At 37.5% G+C, this 21,399-nt stretch overlaps 1 protein-coding gene across 7 annotated transcripts in view; it reads right to left on the reverse strand.

The window, feature by feature from the left end:
* DTNB (dystrobrevin beta) overlaps positions 1-21,399 on the reverse strand; it is a 227,678-nt gene that overhangs the window by 176,819 nt on the left and 29,460 nt on the right. For all 7 annotated transcript variants that reach the window (XM_064571948.1, XM_045884216.3, XM_045884214.3 and 4 more), the window contains 2 exons: positions 16,171-16,251; positions 11,475-11,688 (listed from right to left, as the gene is read on the reverse strand). In XM_064571948.1, coding sequence (XP_064428018.1) covers positions 11,475-11,688; positions 16,171-16,251 — 295 coding nt within the window. The remainder of the gene's footprint in view (positions 1-11,474; positions 11,689-16,170; positions 16,252-21,399) is intronic.

The raw sequence follows: 21,399 nt of genomic DNA on the forward strand, positions 1-21,399 counted from the left end.
CTTTTCACTTTAGGTATTAAATATGCTTATGCTAGAAAAGATGGTTCTCAATTCAATAATCTTAAGACACTAGAAAAAGAACAGCAAATTAAACCCAAAACAAGCAAAAGGGAAAAAATAATATGCTTAAGAGCAGAAACCAGTGAAATTAAAAACAGAAAAACAACAGAGAAAAATTAATGAAGCCAAAAGCTGGTTCTCTGAATAAATCAATAATATTGATAAATCTCTAGCCACACTGACTAAGAAAAAGAGAAAGAAGACACAAATTACCAATATCAAGAATGAAAGAACAGTTATCAACCACGCATTCTACAAACATGACAGAAATGAGGAAATATTATAAAGCCCATAAATTCAACAACTTAAATTAGAACAGCACAGACACAAACCACTCCTTGAAAAACACCAACCATTACAGTTCATGCAAGAACAAACAGGTCACCTCAATAGGCCCATATCCATCACAGAAACTAAATCTGTATTTTTAAGCCTTCCAAAAAAGAAAGCTCCTCATGCAGAAAGCGATGCTGGTGAATTCTAAACATTTAAAGAAGAAATAATTGCATTTCTATGCTAACTCTTTGAGGGCATAAAAAAAGGAGAAACACTTCCCAAATCTTTTATGAGACCTGCATTATTTTGATACCAAAAACACAACAGTCCATTACAACAAAAGAAAACAAGTTGGTATCCCTCATTAATGTGGATACAAAAATCCAGATGCCTAAATCCCAGCCCGTGCTTGGTATTTTTAAACAGTTTCTCGGGTTATTTTGATATGCACCCAGAGCTGAGAACTACCAACACAAAACTTTGAAGGCAGGACTAAGACTTTAGCTTTTATTTTGCAGGTAATGATAAATCAAAGGACATAATAAAAGATGAAAGAGAATAAATCATATTGTAATTGTATAACTCTATCTCCGAATCTCATGTTCTTCCTTCAAAGACAAAAAATGAGATCTATTCCTGCTGCAAAGAAGAAACTGAGAAACTGAGGCCATTTGTGCAAACGGGAGAGTGTAGCAGAGCCCAGCATACTGGCAAGAGAGTCAGGTCAAAGCCAACTCTGTTATCAATAAATGCCCATCAATAAATGCCACATGGCAGGGCGCAATGGGTACTGACACCTTTACTTCTGAAAATTATTATAGTAACACTTTTTTCCTAATCTTCAAAATGCTTTAGAAACATTAGTATTTACAACACTTCCCATTCCTTATTCAAATATTCTTTAACTCAGCTCAAATGCAAATATTCGTTCTAGATTCAGAAAGTCTTATATTCAAATATGGGATAACAATATCCTTCTCAATTGACCTGAATCAGCACTTGTATCCTTTTCCACTCATTAGGATTATTAATAGTCTCTATGGCTGGTCTCAGATCAAGCAGCCCACAGATGTATTAAAAGAGTGCATCACCCCTCAACTAATTCTTATCCATAATGTGTGGTTCCTCAACTCATCACCTCTCAGATCTACTTTCCAACCATTTTTCCATTCACAACAGCCACATGGCAATCTCCACACATAATCTCCCACCCACTGCACCATGAATCTCCTCTCTGCCTGCATGCTCTTTTGAGGTGTGCAAACATCTGTGTGCTTCGCAATACATATCTTATGGAGGGTGAGGGGCTATGCATGTACATGTCAGTGGGTAACTCAACAGGATAAAGAGAATATTACAGGCAAGGTTGAGGGTGTTTTAAGTAAGGAGAAAGGAGAGGCATCTGAGATTAAGGATCATGAGGACCTGCAGACAGAGAGATCTGGGAATGATGTTTACTGAGCCCTTGTGTTCAAGAATCTGTTTATAAGTATATAACTGTGCATTCTCAAATAAGGCAGTGGGTTCAGGTCCAAATGATAAACTAACGTTCTCCACTTATAAATGCTGACCATCATTTACAACTTTAGGTTCACAGTTTCAACCATCAAAAGGTTTCTTCACCTTTCAAAAGGAAATACTGATATAAGCAAATTAATAAATGGTATATTTAAAGAAACCTTAAGTACTTATTAAAGATACTTACAGAAAATCTAATCAACTAATAAAATTGGTGAAGATATTCTCAGAATTCTTCCTGAAATCACATTACTTATATTTTTCTCTTCAAATAGAAAGAACCTCAGCTCCTTCCTCTCAACTGTTTGTTTTGTAGGCCACATGTCAGCGTTTTTTCCTTTGCTCTGAATGCTTTTCTTGGCACTAAGGCTCCTCCATCAACTTTAAGCCTAACTAAAACTTCCTATAGCTGCCCCCAAACAAAGCAAAGGGAAAGTGTCGCTTTTACTGTGTTTTCTAGTGTTGGATTAGCACTCCTGCATTCTTGCTCTGCAATTAGAGGTCGTACAGAAGGACTGCAGCCGCTTAGCCGCCTAATACCCTGTGATTATGTCCTTTATCTAACTGATTCTTTCTTCTTGGAAAAACTCATTCTTGATCCTTCCCACCAGACATCTGAATTTAATCTGTATACACTAGTCAAGTTACATTTAAAACTAAAGAGTTAGCTGCCCTGGCTGTGGCATATATAACCTCACCAACAACTGTGTTTTCAGTCCTTTCAATGTAAAGTCCAAGTTCATCCCACAATCAGTTCTCTGCAAAAAGGATTCAGAAAAGATACTTAACCGGGTTTTTTTTTTTTTTTAAGATTTTATTTATTTATTTGACAGAGACAGGGAGAGAGGGTACACAAGCAGGGGGAGTGGGAGAAGGAGAAGCAGGCTTCCTGCCAAGCAGGGAGCCCGATGCCTGGACTCGATCCCAGGACCCTGGGATCATGACCTGAGCTGAAGGCAGACGCCCAACGACTGAGCCATCCAGGCGCCCCTAACCGGGTTTTATCACCAAAAAAATGTGGCTCAACTTAAAATCTGGCCTATGATAACTGCAGAGTTGATTAGTAGGTCAATATTTAGTAAGTAACACAACAGTGACTATTAACCCCTACATAAAGATACTAAAATGAAAGGACAAACAGGTAATATTTGTTGAGGATGATGGGAGAGAGGAAACTTGTTATTTTAACCCCACCCAAACGGTCTCTCCAGGGAGTACCCTCCCTCAAAAAGAAACATCATGCTTCTCTTTCTCAGACTTCCCTGCATGATTCACTTATATAGACCTATCATTTTATAGTCTGACAATAAACCATACACATGACTTCTAAAAAGAGTTCTTATTATCCAATGCTGAAAAAACACCATGATTAGCTCTGTGCCAAGCTAAGCAGACAGTGAGTCACCCTGAATACACATTGCTATGTTTTAACAGGCAGATACCTTCAGAAGCCTCGACAATCCTCACCTGTGCCCTTTGGATGCAGGTTTGCTCATTTCAGTTTAGCAAAGTCTCAAATCCTACCTATTTTTAAAAAATATTTAAATTAACCTGGTCTGGATGGTGTTTACAGCTTGGCACTATCTAGTAAGAACTTGGTATTCAAATTAATACTTTTGAAAACAAGACCACAGGAAGCATTTTTTACTTAAGAAAACAAGCTGTTTCTACATCTTCAACAAACAATTGTGGATGCTGCCAACCATAAATTAGTACTTCTCACATAAAAATAGGCTTCTACTTTAGAAACACTATTACCAGTCCAATTATCACATGTAGCTAAGAGTAATAAGAGCATTTCTCTTTGATTTTCAGAAACTCATATTTTTCCAATTAATCTTAATTTACAAAGCTTCACAGTGAATGGATTATGCAATAACCAACTGCAAATCAAGAATCCATTTGGCAAATGTCAAACAGCTTAATCAAGTAAAATCAACTTAGAATATTATTCAATTTTATCACAATCAGAATGCCTGATAATTTTCATTTCAACCTTACAAATATTTATTAAGAATTTAGCGCTGTGTTTATTGAGGAATCAAAGAAACATAAGGTAAAATCTCTGCTCTCAAGGGCCGTCAATCTTATTTGTACACTCATGAAGCAGCTCTGAGCATTATATAATTTAAGGTCAAAATAATGATATAGACAAATACTATATGTCATCAAAGGAATGAAAATGGGGTTGGTGATTATAAGGTTACACAGCAGGTAAAAACTTGAGTGGGGTGGGGGTCGGGGTGTGTGTGTGTGTGTGTGCTTGGAGGAAGAAATGAGTATGTCATGTTGGAAAAATTGAAAAGTGCCTCGGGGAGGGGGGATGGGTTAGCCCAGTGATGGGTATTAAGGAGGGCACGTACTGCATGGAGCACTGGGTGTTATACGCAAACAATGGATCGAGGATCACTACATCAAAAACTAATGATGTACTGTATGGTGACTAACATAACATAATAAAATTTTTAAAAAAGAAAAGAAAAGTGCCTCAAGTAGCTTACTTAGGGCTTGGTATGAGCAGGGAATTAAGGACTGATGCCATTAGAACTGAGGAGTAGGAATCTCATTCAAAAATCACAGGGAGTTTTGGAAGGTTCTTGAGGTGGGAAGTTACATGATGAAAACAGTGTCTTAATCAGATTAATTTGGAGGAACTGAATGGACCAGAGAAGCCTCTGTTTCTACCTCTCTCCTCACTTTCAGAGAGAAACAAAGGCAAGGAAAAAGTAACACTCAGAAAAAGTGTGTGTTTTCCTGCCTTTTCTTTAAAAAAAAAAGTATAGGGGCGCCTGAGTGGCTCAGTCGTTGGGCGTCTGATCAGGTCATGATCTCAGGGTCCTGGGATCAAGCCCCGCATCGGGCTCCCTGCTCCGTGGGAAGCCTGCTTCTCCCTCTCCCACTCCCCTGCTTGTGTTTCCTCTCTCACTGTGTCTCTCTCTGTCAAATAAATAAATAAAATCTTAAAAAAAAAAAAAGTATAAAAAGGAAACAGTAAGATAAGGCCTAAATAATAAGGAAAAAAAATTTTTTTTTCCTGAAATAGTAACTAATGGTGAAACCCTTTGCAGGTCTGCAAATCCTGAAATCAAGAAGATTCTTCGAATATTAGCATGAATGCATGACTTCTCTTGAAAGAAAAGAAAAGCTACAAAATAAAGAGCAAGTTATGGGAAGGGTGGTAAGTGAACTTCAAGTTCACTCATTTTTGGGGGCGCCTGGGTGGCTCAGTTGGTCAAGTTCACTCATTTTTGCTCCGGGAATAATCCTGCCACCAAGTGCTGAGACTGTGGCTCAGTGAACAGGCTGTGGTGACATCACATCTTGACACCCACGTGGCTGCACAGGGGAGCGGCATAGGCAGGTGGGCTGCCCTCCTCCTGTTGCACCAGGGCCGCTGTTCCTCTTCATTTTACACTAGTTTTCCCCTTAGGACTTCACCTTTTTAAAACATCCAAAACCCCTACCTCATTCCCCACCAACCCCTGGAAATTTCCTAGAAGAGCTATGTTTACACCCTTGTAAGAGCTAAATGTGCTGCTACTGTGAGCATCCAACTCTTCCCACTCAGCCCTACTTCTCTCCTACTTGTATTTGGCTGTATTTTTTCCTGCCATCCTGAATCCATCCGAGAACAAGCGGAGATAAGAGTAAATACTACACATAAGTACACGAAGTATTTGTGCCTCCCAGGATATGATAGTTTTGTTTAAAAATCACTGAGGAAGACTGTAACCTAATATTATCTTTCTTTAGCAACGTCCATTCCATAATATGCTAGCTGGGCATATTCTGAATATAAGGAATACAATTACTTATTTAAAATGAAATTGTTGGGGCGCCTGAGTGGCTCAGTTGGTTAAGCGGCTGCCTTCGGCTCAGGTCATGGTCCCAGGGTCCTGGGATCGAGCCCCGCATCGGGCTCCCTCTTCGGTGGAGAGCCTGCTTCTCCCTCTCCCTCTGTCTGTTGCTCTGCCTACTTGTGCTCTATCTCTGTTAAATAAATAAATAAATATCTTAAAAAAAAAAAAAAAAAGAAATTGTTTTTGCTTTTTTTATATTGTTTTGTTTTTAGCATTCAGTATTAAGAGAAACCTATGGAACTTTTAAATATATCCAAATTAAGTTGCTAAAGCAAGGTTTAAAAATAGTTCTTAGCCATATTTCCAAACTACACAGCAACTTTTTCCATATTTACCCACCAAAAATTATACACATAAAACTCTTTACACTAAAGAAATCTTTGGATTGTTCAAAGTAGCAACAGTGTTCTATACTGTTATTTTAGATGATAAACAATAACCTTGAGCCTTCCACTGATAGGTTCAACACTGATGTATTTTGAAGATTTTATCCAAACCTAGTTTCATTAGATATATGATTTTTTATAGGTTTGTTCCATTTAAGATGTACTTTCATTACATTCCAAGCAGTAGTATTTCTTAGAGCAAAAATCTGGGGGGAAAATAGTATTATAACACAACAGAATGTGTGCACTGGAATCTTTGCACATGAAGTAATGACACTTGAGTTTGCTTCAAAAGAAGCCAAGGAAGGTGGGGCGGGGGGGGAAGAGCCTGGGGACACAGATGAAATAAGATCGATGATGTAATTACTGAAGCTGAGTGATAGATACCTTGAGTTTTATTACAATATTCTTTCTATGTTTGTATATATTTGAAATTTTTCATTAGAAAACACTTTAAGGGGCGCCTGGGTGGCTCAGTCGTTAAGCATCTGCCTTCGGCTCAGGTCATGATCTCAGGGTCCTATGATGGAGTCCTGCATCGGCTCCCTGCTCCGTGGGAAGCCTGCTTCTCCCTCTCCCACTCCCCCTGCTTGTGTTCCCTCTCTCCCTGTGTCTCTATCTGTCAAATAAATAAAATCTTTAAAAAAAGAGAGAGAAAACACTTTAAGAGGGGGCACCTGGGTGGCACAGTCGGTTAAGCGTCTGAGTCCTGATTTCATCTCAGGTCAAAATCTCACGAGTCACGGGTCATGAGATCAAGCCCCACATCAGGCTCTGCGCTGAGTGTGGAGCCTGCTTACAATTCTCTCTCTCCCTCTGCCCCACCCCACCTCCCCCCAAAAATAAAAATTAAAAATTAAAATAACTAAAAAAAAATTTTAAGAAAAAAATACCCTAAGAAAAGTAAACAGTCAAGCTACAAATAGAAGATATGTGCAATACAGATAAGCAAGAAAGGACTGCTACCTGGAGTCTCTGAAGAGCCCCTATAATCAGCACAAAAAGAAGAAACAACACACTAGAGTGGGCAAAAGACATGAACAGGCACTTCCCAGAAGTAATATATTTGGCCAAGAAACACACAAAGACATGCTTGAGAATTAAGAAAATGCAAATCAAACAACAATGAGATGTCATTTAGCAAAAAGTGAAGTCTGACAACTGTAAGGCTTTCAGAAACAATGTGGATTGAGAGGATCTCTCATGCATTGGTACAATTTATTCAAATAATTTGATACTATCTTCTAAGGCTGAATTTCATGTACCTCCCCCACCCGATCAGCAACTCCATTCCTCAGGTTAGGACCAAGAGAGCAGTTTAGAACACTTGTATGCATGTACCAGGACACACATGTAAGAACATTCCAGGCAGTGTTGTTTCTCAGAACCAGAACCCAGGGAAAACAAAATGTACAGTAACACAACAGATCGTTATGCAACTGTGAAAATAACTGAACTACAGCTACATGCAACATGAACGAATCTTGAAAAGCTATTATGCATGAAGGAAGTAAATCAGATAATAGTACAGACAGCATGACTTTCTTTTTACAATTAGTAAAAATAATTACAATTAAACAACACTGTGCTTATGCCTCTCTATGTGGAAAGAACTGTTCTTTAAGAAGCAAGAACATGATAACACAAAATCAGAATCAGGTTCACCTTACTTACGTGCAGGTCGGTGGGATGGGACAAGAGAGACAAACGTAAGTTACTGCTAATGTTCAAGTTCCCAGGTTAGATAGTGGGGCTCGCGATGTTTATTACTTCTAAGAATGGATAGGGAAGAAAGCACAAGCAAAAAGAGCGCTTAGAGACCACGCCACCAATTCAGGCAGAAGAGGATGGTGGCGGGCTGGGTGGTAGCGGTGGGGCTGGAGAGACGCACACAGAATCGAGATTCAAGGTGTAGAAATGACAGACCCTGGTAACGGCATGGATGTGAAGCTGAGGGAGAAGGAAGGGTGGATTTGATTCTTACAGGTTTCAGATTTTAGGAGCTGGGTGGAGAGCGGGGGCCATTTAACAGGAAAGGGAGCCAGACGTTTATGACGTGCTGCAGAGTTTCGTGGTGGACACGTGGCCATCTCCCTCATAGCCAGTCCAACCACCCCCCACTGTGAGGCAACAAGCAGTGAGGGTGAGAATTTAATCACCCTCTGCTCCAGAGACACAACTCCTGATCTGTTTGAGCTAAAAAGCATAACACCGACACATGCATGGCCCAAATGCACATTTCTGGAGGGACGCTCAGACACCTTAGTTTGGTGTTGAAAGAAACCAGCTCTCTCTGCTTCCTAGACTTGAAAGGGGAAACACGTAGTAGCTGACAGCAGGCATTTTTTGAAGTAGCAAAAGGATGAAGCTGATACAAGAGGAGGGCAAAACCACAACCACTACGAAGAGAACTGAAGCCAGGGCTCTGACACAAGCAAGATCGAGGGCGGGCCTGCCTCTGGGCTCCTCAGTGATGTGAGCCTATCTTCCTTTTACCGCAAAAGCCCATGTGAGTAGGTTCTCTACTGCTTGCAACTAAAGACACTGACCTAATACATCAGAGATGGAAAGGGAGTTTGTAAATCACAAGCCCTAAATAATGAAATTGGCTCAAATGAAGAAGAGTAAGGAAGATTTCCTGTTCCTCATGCTGGGAGTTTCAATATTCTTGTTCTTTAAAAAAGAAGAAATAGTTGATCACAGCATCACCTGTTGCACCTTCGGACCAGACCACATGACTACAGATACTGTCATACTGAGGACCCAACAAGGAAAAAAATGAGGCTATCCAAATGTTTTGACTATTCCTCATAGCTTTTACTAATGTCCTACAGAGATGCTTACAGTATTGTTGTCTGTGTTTTTAGTTGTCAAATGTAAAATACTTTAAATCCTCAGCATTAAAATAAATTAATTCCTAATAAAATGCACACTTGATGGAGAAAGTCTAGATCCTATTTGTTTCTCGCTGTAGTTTTATAGTCTTATAATCCATTATAACCAAAAAACAACCTGGCTAAAAATTTGACTGTGAATTTAGAGGTTAGGGGACTTAAGAATACTTAAATAATTGTTGCATTCAAATTTTAACTCAAGAATTATGAAATAACAAAATCCTGAAAAGACTAATTAAAATCAATAACTAGATACTCTACATATCAAAGGGACTCTCGAGCCTAAGTAAATAAAGACGCCAATCAATAGAGAGACTAATATTTGAAATATTTCACAACAAAATACTGTAATTTTCAAAAATAAAATTCCAATAACCACATCCTTTCATTTTACCAGTACATGAAAGCCAATTTCAAATTACTGAAGAGCAAAATAAGATGTTATCATATATATCAGATATGTAAGAGTTCAAGGTTAGCAATGATGTGAGGATTGATTCTGATGTCCATGGCCAAAGTTTTCAATAGGATATGAGGTGAGAATTACCAAATTCACCACTGACATACTACTGTCCTTCCTCTTCTTAACTCACTCAACTTTTTTTGTTTTTCCTAGTTCTCTAGTGTGCTGTTCTTCTGATCTGTCTTCATTTGATTTACTGTTTGCTTATTCTTTTCCTTTGTCTCTGTCTGGATGTGTCCAGCTATCTGTGACTATGTCCCAGGACTCCTCTGCTCCTAAGTTTGGTCTTCTGTTGTCTCTTGCTATCTTTTTGCTCTTCCTTCTCCTTCCTTCCTTAGCCATAGTATTTAACTTACCTGACATGATTATGGAATCAAAGTTTATAATCTCTGTCTTATCATTTTTAAACAGTAAGATGACTTTTATTTCTGATTTTGTAAAAAAATTGTTTATTGAATTAATTTGTGTTGTGCAACCCTGAATTGATTTACTCAGTGAATTGGTGTCATGTGCTGCTTATTCACCACAGAAATAACCATTTTTACTAAGGTCTTTGGATCAAAAGAGTCATTCCCTGAACAGTATAAAATTAACCTTAGGAATTCACTAATCTAAATTACTAAAAAAAAAAAAAAAATGGCATTCAAATTCTGGGACTTATGTCTCATGTGTACTTTTGTTTTAAAAATTCAAATTTCAGGGCGCCTGGGTGGCTCAGTCGTTAAGCGTCTGCCTTTGGCTCAGGTCATGATCCCAGGGTCCTGGGATCGAGCCCCGCATCGGGCTCCCTGCTCAGCCAGGAGCCTGCTTCTCCCTCTTCCACTCCCCCTGCTTGTGTTTCCTCTCTAGCTGTCTCTCTCTCTGTGTCAAATAAATAAATCTTTAAAAAAAAAAAAAATTCAAATTTCCTGGGGCACCTGGGTGGCTCAGTCGGTTAAGCATCTGCCTTCAGCTCAGGTCATGATCTCAGGGTGCTGGGATCGAGCCCCATTATCAGGCTCTTTGTTCAACGGGGAGTCTGCCTCTCCCTCTCCCTCTGCCTCTCTCCCGATGCTCATGCTTTCTATCTTTCTCTCTCAAATAAGTAAATAAAATCTTTAAAAGAATAAACAAAATAAAAATAAAAATTTCCTAAAATCATTTTTTATTAAAAGATGGAATATCTAATTTGATAACATCTTATAAAAATGTGAATTTAGTGAGATCCTACACTGTGACTTGGCTTTGACACCTGCAGACTTTTACCATTAATTCACAGAGTCTTTCAATATTATAAAGTATAATGAATAACATTTTACAAATGTACGAACTCAAAGTAGGTCTATGGAGAGAAAAAACGAAGCAGAAAGAATTAATGCATCCAAACCAGATGATCAAAAATATATCAGAAATCAAAAATCTAAACTCTTGGTTCCTGGAATATAAACATTAACTTTTGTGGTTCCATCATTTATGATTTCTTTTTGTTTTTTATAACACCAACTTTATTCTCCATGAATACAAATACAGCAAATCACTTCTGTTTTAATTTGGAGTACACTTAAATCGTTTTCTTCTAGTGCTATAAGGTGTAAAGACAATGTTCTGCACTGAAAAAAATTAAAATAGTATCCTAAACATAATGAGAAGAAAATAAGACTAGAGTCAAGGGGCATTTACTATTTCTTTACAGAGTAAAGAAAGGTTAGCTTTAAGGTCAAATAGAAAGCCCATAATCAAATTCACAACTTAGCTATACTTCTCTGGATAGAGAACAGCTACACTAAGGTATCTATAATTTGATCAAACAATATGTCTCAGTGTTGTGATTCTCCATAATTTTATAGCACTTACTATGTGACATGCCCTAGGACGGTGAGTCACTCTGGCATTTAACCAGTCTTTAGAAGGAACTTAGATGGAATAATTTCCCTTTTCACTGTGATTCTAAGTTGACAACCCTCAGCAAGGCAATCTGGAAGAAGGATGACTAAGGGACAAACATTCTTAAAATGAAGTAAGCATGCAAGGTACTAGCCTGTCATATGCAGCAATCATAAAGTTGAGGAGGAGGCTGATGGACTGCTCCACGCTGATTTGGTGAGTAGAAGGAAGGCGCTTGTTCAGCTGGTAGTAGACAGAGGAGATGACAGTTTCGAGGCGGGACACACTGATCTCAGTGGTATGGTCCAGTGTATTAAGGCCATTGTCTCGGAAGGCTTCAATCATGTTCCAGATATCAACAAGATGGACTAAAACACAAAGAAAATGAACTGTCAACAATTTAAAAGTTTTAATTCATCAGAAAGGTATAAAAACTTTTCATTTATTTACAGCCAGCAGAATGGTGCAGGGTGGCAGAGTAAGATCCCAAAATACGCCACTTTGGCGTAAGGATTATTTTGAGCTATTTTGACACTTGAAAAACAGCAGGTGCCAAGAAGGTCACGCTAAACTTCTTTCTTCTTCTGGAAAGCAGGAAATAAACTCCCAAGTGAAAGATGCCCTCCCTATTCCAAGGGGAAAGAAACATTCTTATCCCCAGAGACAGTGAATTGAGGCCAAGAGAAATCTGCACAGATTTTATTAAAATAACCCTTATCTTCCTTGAGACTCCCCATATATTTTAGTTATTTTTCCACAAGTGCTACTTCTTCTTCCCTAGTATATCAGCACTTAGGCCTCATCCTTCCTTCGGGTCTTCATTTTGCTATGGGGGCTCCAGGTACATGTAAAAATCTGTGTGCTCTTCTCCTAATCTGTCTTATGTCAATTTAACTCTCAGGCCTAACCAGAGACCCTAAGAGGGTAGAGGTAAGGTTTTGCCTCCCTTACAATAGCCTCAAAAATATATATTGTCAAATTGAACAAAACATCAAAGAGACAAATTCACAAGCTTAGTGGGAGCTATTAACACGTTTCTCTTAGTAAGTGATAGAGCAAAGGTACAAAGCCTAAGTGCAGAGGTAGACAAACATTACAACTGGCAAAGGAGGCATAATGGGCACTATATGAAATACTGCCCCCAGTGATTAGAGAATATGCTCTATTTTCAAGAACACAAACAATGTGTATGAAAATTGACCTTATCCTGAGCCATAAAGCTAATCTTGGCAAATGTCAGAGGATTCAAGTCGTATCAACCATGCTCTCTGATCAAAATGAGATTAAGTTACAAATCGTCAAAAAGACCACTTCAGAAATTAAGAAACACAGTATAGGCAATGTCCTTAATCTGATTAAGGGTATTTACAGAAAACTGCCCCAAACATATTACTTAATAGTAAAATGTTGAAAGCCTTTCCTCTGATATTGTGAACGAGGTAAGAAATGCCCACTATCGAATGTAAATTGGTACGGTAACTGTGGAAAACAGTATGGAGGTTCCTCAAAAAATTAAAAATAAAACTACCATATGAACCAGTAATTCCACTATTGGGTATTTGCCCAAAGAAAACGTAGACGCTAATTCGAAAAGATACATGCACCCCTCTGTTTACTGCAACATTTATTTATATCAGCCAATATATGGTAGCATCCAAGTGTCCATTGATAGATGAATAAATAAAGAGGATGTGGTATACATACAGAATGGAGTATTATTCAGGCATAAAAAATAATGAGATTTTTACCATTTTCAACATGGACGGATGTAGAGGGTATTATACTAAGTGAAGTAAGTCAGAGAAAGACAAACACCATATGATTTCACTTATATGTGGAATATAAAAAAACAAAAGAACAAAAAACCTGAAACAGGCCCATAAATACAGAAAACAAACTGGTGGTTGCCTGAGGGAGGGAGATGGACAACATGGGTGAAGGGGAATGAGAGATACAGGCTTCTAGTCAGGGAATGAATAAATCATGGGAATAAAAAGAAAAGCATAGGGAATACAGTCAATACAGCCTTGTATGGTGACAGATGGTAGATACACTTGCAGTGAGCATGGCATAACAAAGAGTTACAGAATCACTATGTTGTATACATGAAACAAATGTAACATTGTGTATCAACTACAATAAAAAAAGAAAGAAATGGGGTGCCTGCGTGGCTCAGTCAGTTAGGCATCCCATTCTTGATTTCAGCTCAGGTCAAGATCTCAGGGTTGTGAGATCAAGACCCATGTCAGGCTCCATGCTCAGTGGGGAGTCTACTTCAGATTCTCTCCCTGTCCCCCTTCCTCTGCCCCTCTGCATGCTCACACAATCGTGCTCTTTCTCTCTAAAATACATAAATAAATCTTTACCAAAAAAAAAGGCAATGCCCATTATCATCATTTCTATTGTATTTTGGGTCCTAGCCAATATAAATAAGCAGTAATTAACCATGTGAGTTTCAGAAATGAAGAAATTTAACTGTCATTATTTAGAAATGACAAAATTCTACACGTAGAAAATCAGATTCTCCAGATAAATTACTAAAATTGATATTTGAGTCTAGAATGATTGCTAGATAGAAGATATAAAAGTCACTATTTCTATTACTGACAAAAATGAAATTTTAGAATACTATTTATAATAGTAGCATAAATCATCAAAGATTTAGGAATAAATCCAATGAAGGAAGTGCAACATCTCTACAAAAAAAAAAATCTATAAATATAATTGGCAGAAATTAAAGACCTAAATACATGGAGGGATATACCATGTTCACAGGAGGTAATCTGAAATTGGAAATATGGTGATTCTCCCCAGCTTAACCTATAGATTCAGTGCAGTCCCAACAAAATGCCACAGGGCTCTCCTTTAAAAGGATAAATTTTACTATATGTAAATTATACTTTAAAAAAAAGAAATAAAAATGGAAAAAATCCCAGCAGAGTTCTTTGTTTTATTTTGTTTGCTTTTAGTAGAAATTGATAATCAGATTCTAAAATGTATATTAAAATAAATGTAAGAGGCCAAAAATGTCCCAATCTTAAAAAGAAAAACAGAACAAAGTAGGAAGACTTGCTCTATCTGATATTAAGACTTATTATAAAGCAGGGTGCCTGAGTGGCTCAGTTGGTTAAGCGTCTGACTCTTGAGACTGACTCAGGTCATGATCTCAGGGTCGGAACTGAGCCCTGAGTTGGGCTCCTTGCTTAGCACAGAGTCTGCCTGAGATTCTCTCTCTCTCCCTCTCTCTCTGCCCCAAGCCCCCTCACACTCTCGCTCTGTCTCAAATAAATGAATAAATCTTAAAAAAAAAAAAAGACATTATAAAGCTACAGTAGTGGTTATTGATAGGATAGACAAACAGACCAGTGGGAGACAAGAGTCCAAAAGCAGGTCCTCTCATATATAGAAACTGCTATGAACATTCTTATATATTTCTCCTAATGAGTATGACGAAAGATTTGGGGGCAGTGAAGAAAAAAGGGTGTTGTTTTTTTTTCAATAAACAGTGTAGAGACAATAGAACGTACAGGTGGACAAAACTAAAGTTTTACTCCTACCTAAACTGTACATCCACAAAAAAAAAAAAAAAAAAAAATTTAGTCTGATTAAAGAATCCTAGGTGACAAAATCAAAGTTCTAGAACAATGCATCTTTTACTGTACATTACTAATGCCAGTAGCCAGGTTTCAGACTCTGAACCCTCCACACATAGACTACTGTTTCCCAAGAATAATTACAGGAAGAATTATTAAAATGGTTGTTGCTCTGACAGTGGTTTTTAAACTTTTTTACCACAACCCACAGAAATATATTTAAATCAACACCAACACACACACACACACTCTTCTAGATATATAAAAAACAAAAGTTTCACAAAATACTTTTAGACTTACCACATAATTTGTGTTCTGATTTTTTTTTTCTCTTTTTTTCTTTATTACATGTTTTAAATTCTGGCTACAGCTCATCAAAATGATTTCATGAACCATTATTGGGTCACAACCCATAATTTGAAAAACAATGCTTTAGGAAACCAGAGACTTCAGTCAGGACGGCATGGTAAACTCTCTAGAGAGAATTTTATGCTAAGATTTCTGAAAATAACACTTAAAGTAGGGTAGAAGTTTTCAGATGTAAAGTGACTTACCCAACATTCATGTTTATAGTAAATGCCAAAAACCAGGACTAAAACTCATGTTTTTCCAATTCTAAAGCCAATGTTCTTTCCATTATACAAAACCGTTCTTTATTAATACACACACACACACACACACACACACGAGGAAAGTACAATAAGTCTGACATAAGTTTATCTTCATGGAAATTAAGAGAAAAAAGATTTTATGTGTCTGTGTATATATATATAGGCCTACATATATATACACACACACATACACACATACATATTTTATTTACTTATAAGTAGCAATTCTCATAGTGATTACTTATAGAAAAGGCTGATTCATGTTGTATTCATTTTAATCAAGAAAATTAACTTATTACACCTCTATCAGCATATTACTGTTTTTTTCTTCCGGAAGCTGATTATCGTATTAATTTTGTATAAAAGTTATTTAAAACAGGTGAGAAGAAGAAATCAATTCTCTCATTTAAAGTACATTAATACTATGCCAGCCTCAAAACCAGTTACATTATTGAATTTTGTAAACATTTTGAGACACACACTAAATGACAAGTTCTTTCCATGACAAAGCTTACATTTTAATAAACACTTAAGACAAAAACAATTCAATTAACATTACAATATGACTAAAAGATACTAAAACCTTTTATTTTCTATTACTGAGTGCACTATCCAGCTATCACAGAAATTAGCTGAAATGACTTACGGTTGCATCGTTTTTGTACAAATCGTAATTTGCAAGCTGTTCTATAAGTTGATAGTCGTATGACATCAAAATTCTGAGCACCTGAAAAAAGTACAAACAACAGATGTTCAACGGGATTTACCACTGAATTTCTCAATGCTGGGAAGTGACTATTCCACAGCGTGTGCATGGGCCATATATCACATGTCAACCAGGCCTTCTTCTGAGGAAACAAAAGGGGTCAGGAAGGGTTAGGCACACTTTCTACGTGACCACTCCATGCCAGCAGTTTTGCCTACCTTATCCTGTCTGCCAGCCTGACAAACACCCTGATGGAGAACACTCATAAGCTCAGTGAATCTTTCCTTCTATACCACTTCTACAGGAAATACTAGGAAATCAATGGTAAGCAGCTGGGAAAGGGAAGTCCCATCCCCAATTAACCAAACAGAAAGAGTAGTAATCTGATCAGTCAGACTGCAGGACATTTATTGGGCCATGTTTGCTAGTGGAGAAATAACGACAGGAAAACGTCAGTGCATATGGTATAGAACTCACTCTCTTCAGATGAAGAATGAAATAGGGCAAATATCACACAAGCCCAAAGGGAACTAGTTGGGGAAAATGGGAAACCCCACAAGCTCCAGCCCCTGAAGTTCTAGGTGCTATTCAAGAATCAAGTATTATTCTTTGTCATTTTTCTCATACATTTACCTTCTTCTGAAGCAGTCATCTTTCCTGGTTTCTATAAGGAAAATCCTCATACACTGCTCTAAGAATAGCCTTCACTTTTAAAAAATTTCCCTTATGTAAGTGTCATGTTGATTTCCTGATCAGAAAATATGGTAGTTTGGCACATAAAAAATGGAAGAGAAAGCCCCCAGTGAAGAAACTAAAATGATTATGTTATCCCTTTGGATACTGTGAACTAGAAAAGATGACTCTTCACTCTATTATCATTCATTTTGAGAATATTTCCTTATAAGAAATACACTGAAATGTCACTTTAATACTAATGTCATACAGTATATTTCAAGCTTATCAAGAAATGGTACAAAGGGTCCTAACTAAACACATAGGCAGAACTCTAGCCACAGGTGGAGAGCCCAGTGAAGCTCCTGGACGGACAGGAGACAATCTAAAAATACTGAGTATCCAAGAGGTACAGCGAAAGGATGAGAAAGGATTAACCCTTCTTTCCATATTATGACTCTCTTCATTCATGAGAATAGGATATCAACTTCTATAGTATAACCAGATCCGAAGAAAAGCAAAGAGTCAAATGGAAGGGTTTTATTGTATCTGCCTGTATCAGAAGCTTGTATCAGAGTCTCCTGGACAAGAACCTGGAATCTTCGTTCCAGGGAGTCCTATAATCAAGCTAGGTTTGGAAAACACATAACTACCCCACTCAGCTACAAGGTCTGGCTTGTGCAACTCTCAAATTTACCTCACACCCAACTCCAATGAGTACGGGCTACATATAATTACCCAAACATGCCAAGCTCTCTCATCTGAGCCTTCGTAAGTGCTACTTACTACTCCAGCCCTTTCTTCATCACATCACTGAACTGACTCAGCCTAGACATTGCTTCCTCCCAGACCCCTTCCTGGGCCCCCCATGCTTCCCCAATCATGGCCCCAACTGCCCTATCATTCCTTATTTCCATTTTCAGGAAAACAAGTTCCATGAAGGCAGAGACCATTTTATTGTTGTGTTGTTTGCTACTATATGCTCAATAGGACATAATAAAACTAGCACCCGAAATATTTATTGAATGAATAAATAACTGAAAGTTACAAAGTTCTGTGTTGCTGGTATAAAAGACTGACCTGCTTTCCCCCAAAAATATACCAAGTAAAGTCAAAATATTACACAAACTATACAATTTTGGAAAAGCTAATACAAGGAGATGATAAAAGTAGTGGGGAAAGCAACTCCTTTCCCTGTATAAACATGTTGATGCATGTAGCATTCTTCAGATAGAACACAGGATTCCAAACTGCATTCTAGGGAGCCACAGGATTTGGTAGAGGTGCTTGGCACACCCACAGAAGGTGTAAGGAAGTAAGTATAGTTTGTTAAAAAGGCATTTAACTAAAGAGATGAGGAGAAGAGAAAGAGAAAGAAGAGAAGAGATAATAAACCTAGTAAATGTAAGGATAGTAACATTTCTGAATTGTCTGAAACCCTTACAACCATTTTTTTTAATAAAGATTTTTATTTATTTATTTGACAGAGAGAGATACAGCGAGAGAGGGAACACAAGCAGGGGGAGGGGGAGAGGGAGAAGCAGGCTTCCTGCTGAGCAGGGAGCCTGATGCGGGGCTCGATCCCAGGACACTGGGATCATGACCTGAGCCGAAGGCAGGCGCTTAACGACTGAGCCATCCAGGCGCCCCTACAACAATTTTTAATAAGCTAAACTTTTCAAGAGAGTAGGAGTCTGAATAAGTAACAAAAATAAACATAAATGACTTCCTTGTTTTTTTTGGCAGTATGATTAGAAACCCTGGGGATCAGAGATGAAGCCAGAGGTCCCAACAGAGAGGAAGGTACAGACCACAGAATGGTGACTCTGTCAGTGGGTGAACTAGAAACAGAAGAAAAAAAAATCCCACAAAAGGAAATGTTAGGGACACATGACTGGCTCCACCTAGATTTAGACTTAAATTTTTAAAGCAAACAAAGAAAGTGGTAATCAAGTAAGTTAGACAAAAGAAAAACTGACCATACAAAAAAACTATAAAGTCTAATTTGTCATGTTAAAAAAGGTAATACTAAAAATAGCATATATTTCATGAAGGAGGTGCTCTAAAACTGTCTAATAATCCTGTATTGCTTCGAATAAAGTTATAAATATTGATAAGCTCTGGACTTCATTTTAATTGATGTTAGAATTTTTAGGGTAGCCACAAAAAGAATAGAAAAAGAATATACAACCCACCACCAAGAAGACAGAAAAGTGGAATGGAAGGAAGAAGCTCAATTCATCTAAGGAAGGCAAGAAAGGAAGAAAAAACAACAGAGAAAGGACACAGTTTAAGCACAAAACAAGCTGGAAGAAAAAGTGAAATATATCTGTATTCATAAAAAAAAAATTAAACAGGATAAATTCTTCAGTGAAAAAGCAAAGACTGTCTGTCACAATAGTTGTTGTTAAATAATCTAGCTTACACTGCTTACAGGAGATACACATAAAACATAAAGAGATACAGGGGCACCTGGGTGGCTCAGTACTTAAGCATCTGACTCTTGATTTTGGCTCAGGTCATGATCTCAGGGTCATGGGATCAAGCCCCATGTTGGGCTCCACGCCCAGCGTGAAGTCTGCTTAGGATTCTCTCTCTCCCTCTGCCCCTCCACCCCCCCACACCAAAATAAATAAATGAATCTTAAAAAAAAAACATAAGGATACAGAAAGTTTTTTAAAAGAAAGAAAAGATACTGTACAAGGCATACTAACCAAAAGAAAACTGGTATAGCTATACTAATAACAACAAAATAAACTTCACAGCAAAAAGCATCACTAGAAAAAGAGTATACCCACATAATGACAAAATATTCAATTTCCTAGGTAGATGTAATATTTTAATACATGTGCATCTAAGAACAAAAGCTTCAAATCACTGTCAGAACTAAGGGGTAAAAAATTAAAGTCCATGATCAAAGCAGAGATTTTTTACAACTTTCAGTAATTAAGCGGTCAAATCAGTAAGGACAAAAAAGGTCTGAATAAAACATGGAACAAGTTAAATCTAAATAATGAAGAAATCATACACATTATTTTCAAGCACACATGGAATATTTACAAAAACATATAACAAAAAATATCACCAAATTCAAAGATTCTACAACAGCCTTCATTCCCTGACCCACATCCCAATTATGCTAAATATTTTTTTAATTAAAAGTCATTTATTTGCAAATTTAAAAGGGTACTTCTAATTATTCCTAAGAGAAGTTAGAAACCACAGAGAAGTGATCATGAAAATGGCATCTTTCGGAACACATGGAATGCAAAAATAGAAAATCACAGGAAAGAAGTTCTTAAGTGCTTACATAAGAGAGGAAAAAAGTCTGAAAATAAATAGCTCGAGTTACCCAACATAAGAAGTTGGAAAAAGAACAAGAGAATCGCCTGAAGTGAAAAGAAGAAAGTAATAAACACAATAGCACAAAATCATGAGGCAGAAACAAAGATACTTGGAGAGGATCAACAAAGCCAAAGTTCCTTCAAAAGACCGATAAAACTGACAAAATTTTGGAAAAGGACAAATAAAATCAGAATCTCTGAGCCGGGAGGCATGGCATCAAGCATTTTGTAGATTCATGTATACTTTAGTACCAGAGTAAAGAACTACTGTTCTAACTACCACCTTTCATTTTTCTTAGTAATTTTATACCATATAAGAATCATAAGCTAGCAAATTACTTGTATGTAATTTATTCCACTCTTCTTTCAATAAACATTTATCAAGCTACTGGGGCTACCAACATAAATAGATGTGATCCTTATTCTCATGGCACTTAGAGTCCATAAAAGAAAATACTAAGCATAGAAAGAATAGTAGGGCATTTAAAGTTACTGTCTAAAAACAGAAAGGCTTAAGAATATTATAGAAAGGAATAATAGTAAAGGTCACACAACATGAAAAAATACAACCTAACTAAATTATTAAATTATTAGGACTGTTTTCATGTTATACAGCAAAGTTGAGTCACTGTGACAGAGAACTCATCATATAGCCTGCAAATCCTAAAATATTTACTGTCTGACCCTTTAAGGAAAAGATTGTGAGCCCTAGCACTATATTTAGAGTAAAGGAGAAATATATTCATCTCAAGAGAAACAGAAAACATCTGATAAAAGTCAATACTCATTCATGATTTAAAGAAAATAAGAGTAATAACTCTTGGTAAATTAGAACCCAGAAGTAGTTCCCTAACCTGATAAACAACACAAAACCTACAACAAATGTCATTTAAATAGTGAAATATTACTTCTATCAAGTCAAAAACAAGGCAAGGATGACTGCTATCCTCCCTATTCTTCAATATATGAGAGGGCGCCTGGGTGGCTCAGTCAGTTGAGCGTCCAACTCTTGATTTTGGCTCCGGTCATGATCTCAGGGTTCTGGGATGGAGCCCTGCATCAGGCTCCGTGCTCAGCAGGGAATCTGCTTGTCCCTCTCCCTCTGCCCCTCCCCCTGGCTCATTCTCTCTCTCTCAAATAAATAAATAAAATC

This window comes from Mirounga angustirostris, unplaced genomic scaffold (assembly GCF_029215605.1).
Source record: "Mirounga angustirostris isolate CCGP_5_RB_7025 unplaced genomic scaffold, mMirAng1.0.hap1 SCAF_10, whole genome shotgun sequence".
Classification (NCBI taxonomy): Eukaryota; Metazoa; Chordata; class Mammalia; order Carnivora; family Phocidae; genus Mirounga; species Mirounga angustirostris.